The sequence below is a fragment of the Hemiscyllium ocellatum genome, chromosome 4, assembly GCF_020745735.1.
Source record: "Hemiscyllium ocellatum isolate sHemOce1 chromosome 4, sHemOce1.pat.X.cur, whole genome shotgun sequence".
In the NCBI taxonomy this organism is placed as follows: domain Eukaryota; kingdom Metazoa; phylum Chordata; class Chondrichthyes; order Orectolobiformes; family Hemiscylliidae; genus Hemiscyllium; species Hemiscyllium ocellatum.
The window spans coordinates 101,443,108-101,459,749 of NC_083404.1; the positions used below are offsets into that span (position 1 = coordinate 101,443,108).

At 37.7% G+C, this 16,642-nt stretch overlaps 1 protein-coding gene across 2 annotated transcripts in view; it reads left to right on the forward strand.

Moving 5' to 3' along the window:
• The window catches only part of ints8 (integrator complex subunit 8), a 91,664-nt gene that overhangs the window by 48,977 nt on the left and 26,045 nt on the right, over nt 1–16,642 (forward strand). Inside the window, exons 11-19 of one of the 2 annotated variants that reach the window (XM_060823686.1) lie at nt 323–464; nt 2,789–2,859; nt 3,610–3,785; nt 5,262–5,395; nt 5,506–5,616; nt 9,166–9,367; nt 10,623–10,673; nt 14,638–14,759; nt 16,091–16,275. In XM_060823686.1, coding sequence (XP_060679669.1) covers nt 323–464; nt 2,789–2,859; nt 3,610–3,785; nt 5,262–5,395; nt 5,506–5,616; nt 9,166–9,367; nt 10,623–10,673; nt 14,638–14,759; nt 16,091–16,275 — 1,194 coding nt within the window. The remainder of the gene's footprint in view (nt 1–322; nt 465–2,788; nt 2,860–3,609; nt 3,786–5,261; nt 5,396–5,505; nt 5,617–9,165; nt 9,368–10,622; nt 10,674–14,637; nt 14,760–16,090; nt 16,276–16,642) is intronic. The other variant, XM_060823687.1, reaches the window with a different exon arrangement.

The following is a 16,642-nucleotide window of genomic DNA, read 5'->3' on the forward strand; positions in this document are numbered from 1 at the left end:
TAGTTGTTGTCTTGTGTGCTGAATCTTGTCTGGTTAGAGCAGAGACCTTTAATTATCAGCACTTCCTTCCAAATCTTTAATTTTGAACATTCATAGGGAGATCAGCTAGTATGTTGTAAAAATAGGCCAATACATTGAGACTGTGTTCTAGCTTGTAATAATCTTTAATTCAGTTATTTAATGAGCACCTTGAGTATAATACTAACTTGGGATATTCCTCTAGTAATTGTTTATCAACCACGTATTAACTAGTCACTGTTTATCAATCCATCTAGAGAATGAATTGATACATCTGGTTCAACTTCTTTCCATTGTGTTACAGTGACAGAAATTTAGAAGAAATTTGTTTTAAGGTCTGTGCATGCAACACTGTTCGGAATGTCCTGGAGCAACAGGTGATTGGAGTAAGATTCCACCAACTGCTGCTGAAACCGACCAAAGAAAGAATTGACTTCTTACTAGAAGTAAGGCCACAAGTGAACATTTAGCTGTTTTTAAAACTTGTGTATGCATCAAAATGCAGATCTCGATTTTAATAATAGGTAAAGTTGAGGCATTACTTAGCAATTTTGTTTGTATTCTGTGTATTCACAAAATTATTAAACATCATTTTGCGCCAACTCACCTGACCAGTGTCACTGTGAAACCTATGAATGACTGGTTTTGAATGGACGTAGATGTTGCCTGACCTCTAAGAAGATCCTTCAGGTGGTTGATTCCTCACTTCACCTGAGATTTAGAATGATCTATTTGACTGTGGAACCAGAGCCTCCGGTGCTTTGGCATTTTTTTGGTCTGTTGTGCCTTTGCTGGATGTTAGGAAGAACTATTCAAATATGAAGTATTTGAAATACAAGTATTATGGAGAGAATGAAGAAATTAAGTAAATTAAAGTCTTTGGAATTGGTATGGAATCCAAACATCAATAGGCAAATGGCAGAAATTAATACTATCAACGAAGAAAGTGATGAGGAAATCGATGAATTCAGCAACACTAATTATGCGAATTGGAGATCCACGGAAATTGACAAATGGATAGCCCTCCCCTGCCAAGGAGCAGGCGTTCACTACTTCAAAAACAATAGTATATTGAATAATTGGCTTAAAAAGATTCAATTTATGAAAGCCTCAAAAGTAATTAACTCGATTTTACTAAGGACCAATCTGTTTCCGACAAGGGCGTCCCTGTCGTATGGAAGACCATTTAACATCAAAGCCTGCAGAAGATGTAATGTAACCTCGGAGACTCTGGCACACATCTCGGGATGGTGCCCCTTTGTTAAGAACATGCGTATTAAAAGGCATAATAGAGTGGCAGAGGAACTTACTAAATTTGTTAGGAAGAACGGGTGGACAATTATCGTTGAACCTAGAATCAAGATACTGAAGGGAAACTATGGATCCCTGACTTAATATTTAAAAAGGATCATCAAATAATAGTAGCGGATGTAACGATTAGGTCAGACCTTCAAATCAACTCCTTGGAAGCAGCTTGGGAGGAGAAAGTAAACAAATATAAACATCTAAAGGAAGAGATTATGGACCTTACAGGAAGAGGAAACATATCCTTCTATGGTTTCGTGATGGGCTCCCGAGGGAAATGGATAGAGAAAAATGGAGAGCTTATGAAAGACCTCGGGATTTTGAAGTTTAAATCTTTCGCCCAGAATATCACGAACCTGGTTTTATCATTAACCCTTGAGCTGCTAAGAATTTTTATGGACTCTTAATTTCCTCCAGACGACATAATTTAATAATTTTTTTTAGATATCTTTTTATTGATTTTTAGATAGTTTTAACTATTTTAATTAATTTAAGAATTTTAGTAAATAAAGTTTGTTTTAAATTCACGTTTAAATGGTGGTGGGTATACCGGTGATAAAATTAAAATTCCACGCTCAACACAATAGGTGATGAGTGGTAAACTATGTTGAATGGTTGAATAACCCAGCTCATCCCTACCCTTGATGAATTCTGTCTTTCCATCATTTTTATTGTACTGTTCCCTTAAGATCATCCGGCTGTGGTTTCGCTGGATAGAGGTTTTTACGTGTCGACAAGCGACAGAAAAACTTGAAACGGACACAATCCATCTACATTTGTCTACTCTTACATTGTCCTGAAAAGCTTTGTCTTTGTGTATTCAAACAACTCCTTTTTGAAAGTTATTGTTTAATCTAATTTCATCACCTTTGCAAATTATACATTTCATGTCATAACATGTTCTGCTGAAAAGAAAATGCATTTATGTCATCTTTGTTTCTTTTCCCAATGAGATTGAGCTGTGTCCTCTAGTACTGATCCTTTTGTGCTTTGAAATAATTTTTCTTCCTGTTATATCAAAATAATTTATTATTTTAAACACGGGAGATGCTGAGATTAGAGTTGGGATTGTGGTGTTGGAAAAGCGCAGCAGGTCAGGCAGCATCTGAGGAGTAGGAGAATCGACATTTCGGGCACTAGCCTTTCATCAGGAATGAATGCTCCTCAGATGTTGCCTGACCTGCTGTTCTTTTCCAGCACCACTCTCTCGGCCCCTTTATTTTAGACATCCCTATTGAAGTTTTTACTGAATATGTTTTTGAAGTGTAGAACAAAATCACTTGTTTCCCTCCTTTCTGGAGTACAAGTTCCACAAATGCTGGTTCCTTTCATGTTTCACCAAAGTGTTCAGGTAAACAATTAATGTAATCGAATTAAATAATATAATTACCATTTAAGATAAATGTATAACATTTTCACCATGTAAACAACCATTTTAGTAAGATTACAATGTTTTGTATTGTAGGTATGTGCACGGTCATTAAATCTGGACAAAGCTTCAGAAGATTCCAAACAAAAGATGGCTGCTTTCTTAAAGTAAGTATACAGTTCTTGTAAAGTGTACTTCACAATTTTCCATTTGTCTAATTTCTATCTTCCCTTATCATTACAAATTGAAAAGCTGGAGGTTCTCAAATGTTATTGAGAAGTTCCTTTTTCTGTTTGGTCTTCCTTAAGTAAAGCTGTACCTGGGGTTCCTAAATCCCAAAGGGGTATTAACCTGCATTCACTGCATGTTGTTGATCCCAAATGCTCGCTAATTGCAAATTATCTTTTAGATACTTTTAAGCTGTATGTACCTACTGTCAAAGTCCATTTTGGGCAGTAGTTGATATAACACTAGGCTGTATTTCTGATACGTCATGTTGACACCCATCTCTGCTGGTCTCGGAGAAGATACTTAGTAGATGTATTTGTTTGACCATTCTGAAAATGTAATTAATTTAAATAAAAAATAATAATCGATTGCTGGTTCCATTTGTGTATAACTTGTGTGAATTTGTGTACATCCTTGTTTTATTTCAGACTGCTGTGGTCTTACTTTCATTCCCACTTTACATCCATACTGTATTAAGATCGATGCTCAGTGTGCTATTTTATGTTCCAATGCTTTTTCAGAAAGGTGCCAAATGAGTCTCCCCATTAAATGGGATACATTGGACTGGAGCTTTTGCAATGTGATGAGCATTTGATTATTACATAGGGTGAAAAGTTAGAATCATATTTGGCGGCAAATATCATGCAAAATTTTAAATATTCATTCATTGGCTTTTGATACTTGTATAGGAATTTGTGCCAAAGTTTAGATGACCCTCAGTTTGTTTTCATGATTTCCTCGCATGATATGTGCATGAGACTGTTAAAAGATGAAGAACGGAAACTGCTGCTTGATCAAATAAGAAAGCGATCACCTCGCCTTAATCTTTCAACTAAGCCATTGACTGTTTTCTATGATATACCTGGTAAGTCTGATACAGCACCACAATCAAAAAGATCAATAGAACAATGTGATCAGTGTTTGCTTTTAGCTTAAAATGCGTTTAGCTTTTGAACCAGTCAGTGTAGTGATCTATTTCTTCTACGTGCGAAAATATAATTTCACTGGTTCTGACAACCCTTTGTTTCCATTCATGCCACACCCCAGTTGCTGTGCTTCCTTTACAAGCTGACTCAATGTGTTTGTTGCCCTCTTAGAAAATAAGGGCTTCACTTCTAACCCTAACATGAGATTTCTGATGCCATAAGCTGTTGATTTTCCTCTCCCAGTGGCTGTTTGTGCATTTAATAAGCTGGGTCCAGTTGGAGTAGGTATGGTGCTGACCAAAAGCTAGACACAAAGCGCAGAGTGACATTTAATAAACTAAGAGCAGAAATGGGCCGTATGGCTTTCCAAGTCTGCATCACCATTCACTAAGATCTGACTTATCTGTTTGCGTTTCAAGTTTCACACTCCTATTTACCACCTGTGACCTTAGATAATTTTTAGGCAAGGGAATCCATCTATTTGCCTTTAAAATATTCAATGACTCTACTTCCACCTCCTTCTGAGGCAGAGTTCCAACGTTGTTCAATTCTCTAAGGAAAAAACTTCTCCTCATCTCTTTCTGAAAGGACTGTCTAATTTTTGCAGTGTCCCCTAGGTGGGGACTTGTCCACAAGAAGAAACATCATTTCCATGTCCACCTTGTCAATACCGTTTAAGAACACAGATTTCAGTCAAGTCATCAGTCACTCTTACAGACTGCAGTGAAAGCAAGCTCATTCTCTCAAATGTTTAGATATCTAACAAACCTTCTCTGAATCACTTCCAAAGCCATTACATCCTTTTCTAAATAAGGCGACTAAAACCTAACATATTTGAGGTGTGGCCTTATTAATGCCCTCTATAACTGATACATAACACCCTACCTTTTATGCCGAATTCCTCAAAGATCCCTGACCTGATGGACTTTATCCTGTGGTCTGAGAAGAGTTGACTAATATGGTTTTTAGATATGCTGGCTTTATGTGCTATATGGTTGGGATGCAAGCGGGGCAGGATGCCACAGTGCACAGTAAGTCATTAAATGAATGCTTAGGGTCGATTTGGATCATGGTGGGTGGGGGAGTGATGTTGGTTCTGAGTGGAATCAGTCAACAGTGACTGTTTTGGGTGAGGAGTTGTCATGTTTGGGAATGTGCTTGTCAGGAGTCCATGGGGTGTAAGGGAGTCTCTGAGGAGTTGTAAGTAAATTTGGCGGTCTTTTTAAAACTAGGAACAAGCAAACAGAGAAAGAGGGTTGTTGGTGGAGAGTGATACAAATAAGTCAAAAGTTATTTACCCAAAATAATCTTCAATTTCATATTTAAGGATGTTGTTAGAAAAATGTTATGGACTTTCAGACTTTTGATCATTGTGACTTTGATGTGTTAACTTTGCATGTAATTACATTTTCTAGCATCAGCCAGTGTCAATATTGGTCAGTTGGAACACCAGCTCATCCTAACAGTTGATCCAGGGAGAATTCGACAAATTCTGATTGAGCTCCATGGAATGACATCAGATCGGCAATTCTGGACCGTTTCCAACAAGGCAAGTAATTGAGATTTTCCAAAGTGATGTTAGTCTGTTGTAAATACTCTACAACATGTGATTTACGATATTTATCTTGTGGTATTTACACAAAATCATTTTTCTTTCAGTGGGAAGTACCAACAGTTTATGGTGGAGTTATTCTTGGCATTAAGGATAATCTGACCAGGGATTTGGTTTATATCTTGATGGCTAAAGGTTTGCATTGCATTGCAATTAAGGTTAGTCTTGAACACACAGTTTTCAAGCACTGAAATAGCACAGACTTAGTTTGTGACTCCAAGAAGACTAAAAACTTCTTGGTGCTTTTACTTTGCAATGATATTTTCATTCATGCATTTAGCTTCCGCTGACACTTCATTTTGTTTTAAAGACCTTGTGCAACTTGTCTATTTCAATCCACATTTTCTGTGATGAGTTAAGGCAACAATTTTAGATTTATTTTTAAAGTTACAGATATTGTAATGGATTTAAATTATTTTTAAACAGTTGCTCTTGACAGTAAATAAAAATAGGCCGTGAAATTACTTTTCCAGTTGATAGCATTGTAAGCCAGTTTCAATTTGAATTCTGGCAGCTATTAATGTTGAAAACTCACTTGACCTACATTTGACAGTGATAATGTGAAAACTTTATAATTGAATTTCATACAAAAAAATTATTTCTTCTTTCATAGGGTGGAGGTTAGCTTTTCTCGCCCTTAGACTGAAAGGTTTGCTCTGCGTTTTAGAGTGCAGTTAAGAGTCAACTCGCTACATTGCTGTGGGTCTGGAATCACACTAAAATAATAACAAACTGGATGGGATTTCACAGCAAATGATGATAGCTATTGTGATCACCATTACTACAACTGTCGGTATAGTCCACATTTGTAACTCGACTTTAAATTCCACAAGCTGTTATGGTAAAATCTTAAGCCCACCTCCCCAGGGCATTAGCCTGGGCCTTTGGATGACTAGTCGATTGACATTCTTATTGCACCATCTTCTTCCCAACATTATCACTGTGGCAAAATGTTGAGATGTAAACCAATATGTCACTAATATGTTTTTAAGACTAAAATCTAAAACTAAAAAAGAATATAAAATTAAAAACTTGCTCAAACTTCAGTTGACCAAAATGGGGCGGCATGGTGGCTCAGTGGTTAGCACTGCTGCCTCACAGTGCCAGGGACCCAGATTCGATTCCAGCCTCAAGTGACTGTCTGTCTGCGTGGAGTTACATTCTCTATGTCTGCATGGGTTTCCTCTGGGTGCTCTCTAGTTTCCTCCAGCAGTCCCAAGATGTGCAGGTTAGGCAGTATATGCTAAATTGTTCATAGTATTCAGGGATGTGTAGGTTGGACGCATTAGTCAGGGGTTAAATGTAGGGGAATGGGTCTGGGTGGGTTACTCTTCAGAAAGTCAGTGTGGGCTTGTTGGGCCAAATGGCCTGTTTCCACACTGTAGGGATTCTATGAATTATGCCCCAATTCTGAATGTTATTTGCTGTCTCCTCTTCTTTCCCAATAATTCATGACCTACATCGGTCCATGATTTGCGGAGCCTTTACAATGTCACTCCAGGTGGAGCTGGTATCACCATTGTGTTCAGCCATCACAGGAAATATCCTAATAACTGACCAGCCAAAGAATCATGGCTCAGTGTTGCCTCCAACAATGTTATCTATGTGTCATCCAGTAATATTGTCACTCAGCTTAAGACCCAGTGCAGAAAATACCTAGCCAAATGGCAGTCTCCTATGTTATTGTCTTGTACAGACTGCACTTTATGGCAATTAATTGGGCAGCTCAAGAATAAGTTGCAGCATGATAAGCATTTGGGGGTGATGATACAATGTTATCAAACTTGTCTAAAATCTGGGAAAATGTATAAATGCGGAGTCCACCTGCCACATTTAAATTATAAATTAATTTTGACCTTGTTTAAAAGCCAATTGAATGCAATTTTTCATTGTTCACCCAAGTGTGGTAACACTTTGAGGCAGGTATAGCAAGACAGCACAAGTTTGGAATAAGACTTGCCACTGAAATGATAGCTGAATGCACCAGTGGATTCTGTTGGTGAAAGTGACAGCATCCATGTTATTTCTGAGTTCATTTTTTGAGTGTTTAATTAAACGTAAAGATGGATTTAGAAGGCATAGTATATTTAAATTTGGAGCCATGATTGATTTCCTCATTGTGGAATAACCTCTCCTGTTACATGATATCCTGGCCTAGTGTCACGATTGAGCTCGACACCCCTTTTTTGCAACTCTAATTTGCCACTGTCCCCGCTGAAATGCATAGGCAAGAGCAAGTCTGTAATGCTTTGTTTCTGTCTTCATGGTAGGAAATGCAAATTACATGCCAGAAATAGTGTAACAGGGCCCACTAAGAGAGAGGAACTCTCATAATCAACAGGGGAAAAAGTATGTGAGAAATGCAGTTTGACAAATCCCCAGATCTTGATGATGCACATCTTGCAGTTCAGAAGAGACACTGAATGTACTGGTTTTTGATTTTCCAAAATTCTGTATATTGTAAAGTGTCCCCAATAGATTGGAAAATTTGGAAGCTGCTAATCAATATAAGGTTGAGAAAGAGAAAACAGTGAATTGCAGTGAGTTAACAGATGGAATATATTTTGAGGAGCTCTGAAGTTATTCATGTTGGTAAGCGAAATAGAAATTCAAAAGTTTTTTTATTCAAAGGTGTGAGCCTCATCATTTTTGATGTTCAAGGAGATGAGTCCATTAGCATTTAAGAAAGAGTGATGTGTTGGCCTTTGTTACTAGAATTAAAAGGACATTGGTGAGACCACACCTGGAGTGCAGATTTGATTTCCTTATGACTTATTTGTGTTGAAGGTAAAGGTTGAGTAGGTTGGTTCCTGAGATGAAAGAGTTATCCTCTGACGAAAGTCTTTCCAGTAAATTCTCAGAACTTGGTGTGCAGTGCCCTGACAACTCAGGTCATTAGTATTTAAGAGTTTAAAAGAAGTACACAATATTCCAAAGATCTTGACAGTGAGATACTGAAGGGTTGTTTCTCCTGGCTGGAAATTTCTTTTCGTGGGATTGTGATTTTTCTATGCTGAACATTATGGGGGCTTCATTGTTGAAAATATCAAATTGTACCAATCCCAACCTTGAATGGTATTTTTACGTTCAGTCAAGGAATCTGGACTTCACTGGCAAGGCCAATGTTTATAACCCATTGCTAATTGTTCACCACCATTTTCTGAAGTATATTTAGTTTTGTACAATAAATGCTGGTCTAGGCAGAGAAGCTCATATTCTTTTTTTTTTAAAGAAAATTAAGCTTGGGGTGGCCAGAATTGATCTTTCAGGGAATCAAGGAATCCAGAGAGCAGAGTGGGAAAGGAAAGTGGAGGCATAGAATCAACCATTATCATTTTGGATAGCAAATCAAGCTTGAATTGAATATTGTATGCTTGCTCCTACATTTTACGCCTTTCTGTACTGAACAAACAATAAATAAAATCCTTGGTGCATTCTAGAAAAGTCTGACAGCAATGTGCCTCCTTTGTGTGGTTCTCCTAGATAAGTGAAGGTATCATCACAACACAAGAAAACCCTAAAGTAGAGCTAGTCAATTTAATACGACTAGAAATAAAGATTTTCGGACAAATTGCAATTGATGGTATAATTGTCCATTATGTTATCAGTCGTTTGCATTAGCTGTTTCTTTTTTTTTGGACAAACAATTCCCCCTTAGGGTTAGTTCAAGATTAGATAAAATTTCAAATACCCTCTTTTTGTTTCAGGATTTCATCCATGCACGGCAACTCTATTCCTCCTGCCTAGAATTGGTGACAGAATTTTCTCCAAAACTTCGCCAAGTTATGTTGAATGAAATGCTGCTCTTGGACATTAGTGCTCACAAGTGTGGGACAGATAGCGCAGGAGAGCGTCCACCAGCTGACCTTGTGAGTCGGGTTAGAGGTTACCTTGAGATGAGGTTACCAGGTAAGGGAATGGTTTTGCTGACTTTCAAAATATAAAGTTTAAAACGTATGTTGACATGGTAACTCAAATTTTAGTCGTCATAAGGGAAGTGGTGAACTGAGGCTTAGCGCTTACAATAAAGAATTAAAATTGAGGAAGACTTGACTTGGAATCATTTTATGGATCATCTAATGGTTAGCTCCAGAATAATGTACATTTAGACCATAAATAGATCACCTTTGTATCACTTTGTTCAGCAAGAAGGGAAGAAAATTGTAATTATACAAAGCGTTTGTTTTTTTTCTTTAAAAATGCACACCAACAATTGCTGTGACTAATTAGTCGTTCCCTTGCCATCTGGTCCATCTGACTTGTGCTACCTCAGCTCAGTCTGTGGCTTTTTGAAGTTATTTTAAATACTCAATAAAGATGGTTTTCAGTCTTCATTTTGTAATATTGCTGTGTTTGTTTCCAATGAACATATGACTTTTATTGATCAGTTGCCGAACGAAATTGATCATAATTATAGAGAGGTCAAGAAGCACCTTGGTAGCAGTTGATGCAATTAATCATAGTAGTCTTCATGAACATAGGTTGTGTAAAGTTAAAAATTCTTCATTCAGTTCTCTTGTTATGAGGTCTGTCAGACCTTATCAGACGCATTCAGTCAGTGACTGTAGTTATAATAGAAACAATAAGTTGCATTTATGTAACACTTATATAATACCCATGAGTACTTACAGGAGTACAATCAAAAATGAACACAGCCATATTTATTTAAAAATGCTTGTTAAGTAAATGGATTTAAAGAATGTTAAAAAGAAGCGAAGGTGTTGGATAGACAGTTAAGCTTAGGGAGTGAATTTCAGAGTCTGGAGTTTGGGTATTTGGAGGTAATGTCAAATAAGGTAGAGAGGAGAATTACACATGGTTGGAGTCAGATCATTGACTAGGGAGAGCTTTGGGCTGATGAAGGTTAAAAAGTTCAGAAGGTTACCGAGGTAAGAATGTACAGCTTGGATCATTGTGTTTTTTTCTGACGGTATTTTACTTTTTGTCATTTTAAGTGGTGCATTTCAAATAATGGTAGTTTTAGTTTTCTGATATTTAAAACCTCTACTGTGACAATTTAATAGCATTAAAAATGTATGTCCTGCTACTGATATTACATTCCTGATTGGTGCCAATAGTATTGTTTTTGTCTTTAAAGTTCCCTCAGTGCATTTAGAGCTGAGTCAGTTGATGCACAAGGCCACCATTTTATTCTCTTTTACAGCATATCCTGGTGGTAAAATATCATCGCGTCATTCAGCCATGCTAAGAGAAGGTAAACTGAACACTTGGCCGGCTGTTTTTGATCAACATTAAAGCACTTATTTATTTTGTTTGCACTGTAGTTAAAATTTTGTATTGGTGAAAGTGGCACTGAATAACTTTGCAGTTTCCAGCACGTTTTATTCATAATTGACATCTACAAAATCTTTATGCTGAACCTGCAAAATATTTTGATTGGAATCCAAAGTTATGCTTTGCATAAAAGCACACCTTATTTGTTTTCTTGTATTGTATCTATCTTTTCTGTTTTCTTCCCTAACCCACTCTGATTCTGAGTAGCCTACACAGCCAAGATAATTCTTTAAATTCTGAAATTATATGCAGAGTTTAACTTTATGTTGAGTGCCTTATTTATATTAGTGAATAAGACTAGCATTTTTACAGATCCGTTACAGCTGTTTATAGAAATTATATTTTGGATCTTTTCTATGCAATTATTTATACACTACCAAAAACTCAACCTGTGTAACTAACAGTTTATAAGTTATTTAATGGTTTTGATTCTCAAAAAATACTTAAACTTCAGCTCTAAACATTTTTGTTTTCTATGTGAGTAACCACAAGCACCTCTGACTTGTGTGAACCGTCATTATTGTAATGCTGAGAAAGTATTGGAAGGAATTAACCTTGGGGTTTCCTGGATGGCTTAGTGCATTTATGCCCAACATGTTATTGTGGAGAGCTGAGTCCATCTTCCATAGCTAGGAAATGAGCTATGTGTTACTAAAATACTTAAGAGTCAGAAGCAGGATTAAATGCAAATTTTACAAAACGAATTGCTTTTCTACAATTGCTAATTGTTAAAATGTTAGTATTAATGAATTGGTCAAATATCCTCAAGAATGGCAAGATTCATGTGCAATCTTGTGATTCATATTTTCGTTTTTTGAATTTTTATTTTCTGCAATGAAAGTCTGGTCTTGCCCCTCTCTGTCCTTCTAAACTGTCCATTCAGATTTACAGGATTAAAAGATTCTTGGATGTGGAAAAGCCAACCATGGTTGACCGGGAAAGTTAAGGATAGCATGAAATTGAAATGAAAAAATGTACAAAGTGGCAAAGAATAGTGGTATATGAGAGGAATTGGAAATTTTTAAAAACCAATAATAATCAGTACAGAAAAAATGATGAGGAAACTAATGGGGCTAAAGACCGACATATCCCCTGGATTTGATGGGTTGCATCTTAGTATATTAAAAGAGGTCGCTACAAAGATTTCTACTAGTGCATCCAGTAAGGCTCCTTCAATTCTAGAAAAGTCGGAGATTAGATAATTGCCAACGTAACGCCTTTATTTATATAGGGAAGAACAATAAAAACTGGAAAATATAGACCAGTTACTGTACTTTCCATTACTGGAAAAAATATTAGTGTCTGTTACAAAGAATGAAGTAGCAGACCATTTTTTAAAAAGTGGTCAAGCAGATTCATGGCTTCATAAAGGGGAAATCATGTCTGACAAATTTATTAGAATTTATTGAGGCGGTAACAACAAGGATAGGTAAAGGGGAAGCAGTGGATGTTATATCCTTGGATGTTCAGAGGCGTTTGATAAAGTACCATGCATTGGGCTACTTAATAAGTGTGTGAGAGAGGTAATATATTAACATGGGTTGAAGTTTGGCTGACTAAAAGAAGACAGAGTTGGGATAAGGGGAATGTTCTCAGAATAGCATGCTCTAACCAGTAAAGGACTACAGGGATGTGTGCTGGGGCCACAATTAGCATATATTGTATATAATGACATGGGTAAGGAAAGTGAATGTACAATAGCCAAGTTTGCAGATGCCAAAACAAGTGGGAAGGCTAATATGAGGATAATAGATTAGATTTAGATTAGATTCCCTACAGTGTGGAAACAGGCCCTTCGGACCAACAAGTCCACACCGACCCTTCAAAGAACAACCCACCCATACACATTCCCCCACGTTTACCCCTGACTAATGCACCTAACACTGGACAATTTAGCAATGCCGTTCACCTAACCTGCACATCTTTGGATTGTGGTAGGAATGTAATGTGGAAAAATGTGAGGTGATGTGCTTTTGCAAGAGAAAGAGATACCGAATATTATTTAAATGTAGAAAGCTACAGCTCATGTGGATTTGGACGTCCTTGTGCATAAATCGCAAAACCCAAGTGTGCAAATTAGGCAGATAAGAAGGAAAGCAAATGGATTATTAGCCTTTATTTCAAAGGAAATGGAGTATAAAAATAGGGAAGTCTTGCTGTAACTGTACAAGGCACTACTCAGACCACAGCTAGAATACGATGAACAGTTTTGGGCCCTTAACTATGGAACGATATATTGGCATTGGAGGTAGTCCAGAAAAGGATCACCAGGCTGATACCAGGTATTACAGGGACAGGTTAAGTAAGTTGGGGTAAAAAATGAGGTCTGCAGATGCTGGAGATCACAGTTGAAAATGTGTTGCTGGTTAAAGCACAGCAGGTCAGGCAGCATCCAAGGAATAGGAAATTCGACGTTTCGGGCATAAGCCCTTCATCGGGAATGAGGAGAGGGTGCCAGGCAGGCTAAGATAAAAGGTAGGGAGGAGGGACTTGGGGGAGGGGCGATGGAGATGTGATAGGTGGAAGGAGGTCAAGGTGAGGGTGATAGGCCGGAGTGGGGTGGGGGCGGAGAGGTCAGGAAGAGGATTGCAGGTTAGGAGGGCGGTGCTGAGTTGAGGGAACCGACTGAGACAAGGTGGGGGGAGGGGAAATGAGGAAACTGGAGAAATCTGAGTTCATCCCTAGTGGTTGGAGGGTTCCCAGGCGGAAGATGAGGCGCTCTTCCTCCAACCGTCGTGTTGTTATGTTTTGCCGGTGGAGGAGTCCAAGGACCTGCATGTCCTCGGTGGAGTGGGAGAGAGAGTTAAAGTGTCTTTAACGTCGAATTTCCTATTCCTTAAGTAAGTTGGGCCTTTTACAATGAGAAATGATCTCATTGAAACATAAGTTTCTTCAGAGACTTGACAGGATAGATGTGGAAAAGTTATTTCACCTCGTGGAAGAGTCTAAAATCAGAGGGCATAGTCACAAAATAAGAGGTTGCCCTTTTAAAATAGAAGTGTGGACTTTCTCCTGATGGAAGATAATGGAAAGAATTAACCTTTGGGTTCGTCTGATGGGTTAGAACAGTTATGTTACCATGGAGGGCTGAGTCCACCTTCCATAGCTAGGAAATGGACCATAAAATATCTGGAATTCCTTACTATTGAGAGCTTTCAAGGCTGGGTCATTAAAGCTCTGTCTATCTGAACCATTAATAGACTTGATCAGTAAGGGAATCAATGATTGTGGGGAAAAGACAAAACAGTGGAACTGAGAATGATCAGATCAATCGTGACATCATTGATTGGCAGAACAGACTCAGTGGGCTAGATGGCCTGCTTTTACTTCCACGCCTGATGGCCTTAAGACTTGTATAGAAAGCTGTTTGATCCAGTACAACTGCAGACTGCCTTTTTAGAAGGTAGGGATATCTGTATTTCTTGCTGTTTAGAAAGATGACGTGTACCCAAAGTGTTTAGATTATCTGTGCAGGACATGTGAGAAACTAGTTGTTTTCTCATTGCAGCTGGTTATGTTTCACTAAACATTAATGCATGTGCATTTTCAGCTAGTTATGGATAGTCATCAGGTCAGGAATACTTCCTAATTATTCTCTGTTGCTTCATGAAGGTCAGTCATAACATCCCTACTGAGACAGTTCAGACCTGTTAACTCTATTCAGATCAGGATGAACCAGGGACTTACCTGGTCATGGGGTGATATTGGAACCTCCAATAGCTGTTCTCATTTCCAAGCAGTAATATCCTCACTTTAATCAGTGTTTTAATTCACTAAATGTGTATTTTGATGTATTATTGCTAAGGTAGTGGCGATTTAAAAATAAAAGAAACCCTGATGTTCTACTGTTTATAGATCTGTATTAATTATTTCAAATGTTTCAGACATTCCATTGCGACAAATTATAACTGAGGAATGTGTTGCTTTCATGTTGAACTGGAAGGAGAATGAGTATCTGACACTGCAGATTCCTGCAGCACTTGTCCAGAACAATCCATATGTAAAGGTAACCAGATTGCTGTACGTTTCCCAGAACTCATACTTGTCATGTCTTGTTCATTTGGCTGGAACTATCAAGTCATCTTGCAAAAGAACTTTGCAACACCTACTTTAGGATCACATCACTGGATTCCGATGACGGTGTCCCTCTGTTGTTTCCATATCCTTTCTCTCTGTTGGCATGTGTTGTAGTTATGTGAACAGAGCAGCTAAAGGATTAAACCTTTAGCTAACCCCATTCATCCCCTACGTTCAAAAAGATTTACTGCCAGATATTCATAAATACTCTTCATTAAGATCATCCTATATAAATAAGTTTATAAGAAATGTGATATCATTCAGGAATAAAATCTCTTCCACCTACTGGTTGTAAGAGATTAAGGGGCGGCATGGTGGCTTAGTGGTTAGCACTGCTGCCTCACAGCACCAGGGTCGATTCCAGCCTTGAGTGACTGTGTGGAGTTTGCACATTCTCCCCGTTTCCTCTGGATGCTCCAGTTTCCTCCCACAGTCCAAAGATGTGCAGGTCAAGTGAATTGACCATGCTAAATTGCCCATATGTTAGGTGCATTAGTCAGAGGGAAATGGATCTGGGTGGGTTACTGTTCAGCGGGTCAGTGTGGACTGGTTGGACCGAAAGGCCTGTTTCCACACTATAGGGAATCTAATCTAATCTAAAAATCTAGTGAGAGCTTTCTGAGATATTGAGATCCAATAGATCTAGAAAGTCAAACATTTTTTTTCCCTCACTTACAATTGTACAGTGATTTCTGAGTTTCTGTCAAAGTGTATTACTTGTTGGAAGCATGTATCAATGAATTAGCTACGTATGCCAATACAACCAGCATCAGGAATCTAGCTTCTCCTGTTCCTGAAGCTATGAGGTTCCCAATTCCATTGGATTTTCCCATATTCCAAGAGACTTAAGCAGCAGATTAATTACTCAACTAAATGTAATTTAATTTAGAAAAGTGCATGGCAATGCAAACTGGTGCAGAAAAAAGGAGATTGTTTTCTGTGCATGAGGTTTTCATTAATGTCTGGGAAGATTATTTGCATGTGATTGATCGCTGTCAGGAATGTTCAGTGTTAAACTGTGGCGAATTAAATCACAGACCAGAATTGTGATTCTGGCAAAACTCAGTGAGTAGTGCTGTTTTTGTGACTGTTCTGCTAGATTACTTGTTTCTAAAAGAAGTAAATGCTGTCAATGCATAAATGTATAGTAATGCTGGTTGATTAAATTTCAGAGTAGCAAAGTTATGGATTGGATATTCTGTTAAAATATTCAGGACAGAGCTAAGTAGTTGATTTTGTTTTCTTTTGTGTATCTTCTAGCTGGGGCAGCTTTTGGCTGCAACTTGTAAAGAGCTACCCGGCCCAAAAGAAAGCAGAAGAACTGCTAAAGACCTGTGGGATGTAGTGGTTCAGATTTTCTGCTTATCTAACCAACATAAACGAATCAATGATGGACGAGTCAGTTTAATTAAACATCGAGAATCCACACTGGGAATCATGTATAGGTAACATCTTCTGTTTTGCACTGAGATTTGTGCATAACTTAAGGGACTAATTACAAACACTAAATGTATTAAATCGAATCAATCAGGTATAAAATATTGCATACTTTGCAAATGACCTGGAGTCCTTTTTTTTTGAATAACTTTGGACAAATAAAACGAAGGTAATAAAATGAATTTCTTGACCTGTTCAGTAAGCTATTTGTGCAGATAAAATATCACTACATTGTACAAAATAAATGCAAAAGTGTCATCAACTTGGTTGAGAATGTTTCTTGCGAGTCTTGTTTGTTCAAAATGAGAAATTTATTCATTCTGTCCAGAGTTACTGTGTGAACAGTAAAGTCTAATGTATATTAATTTTCTTTTG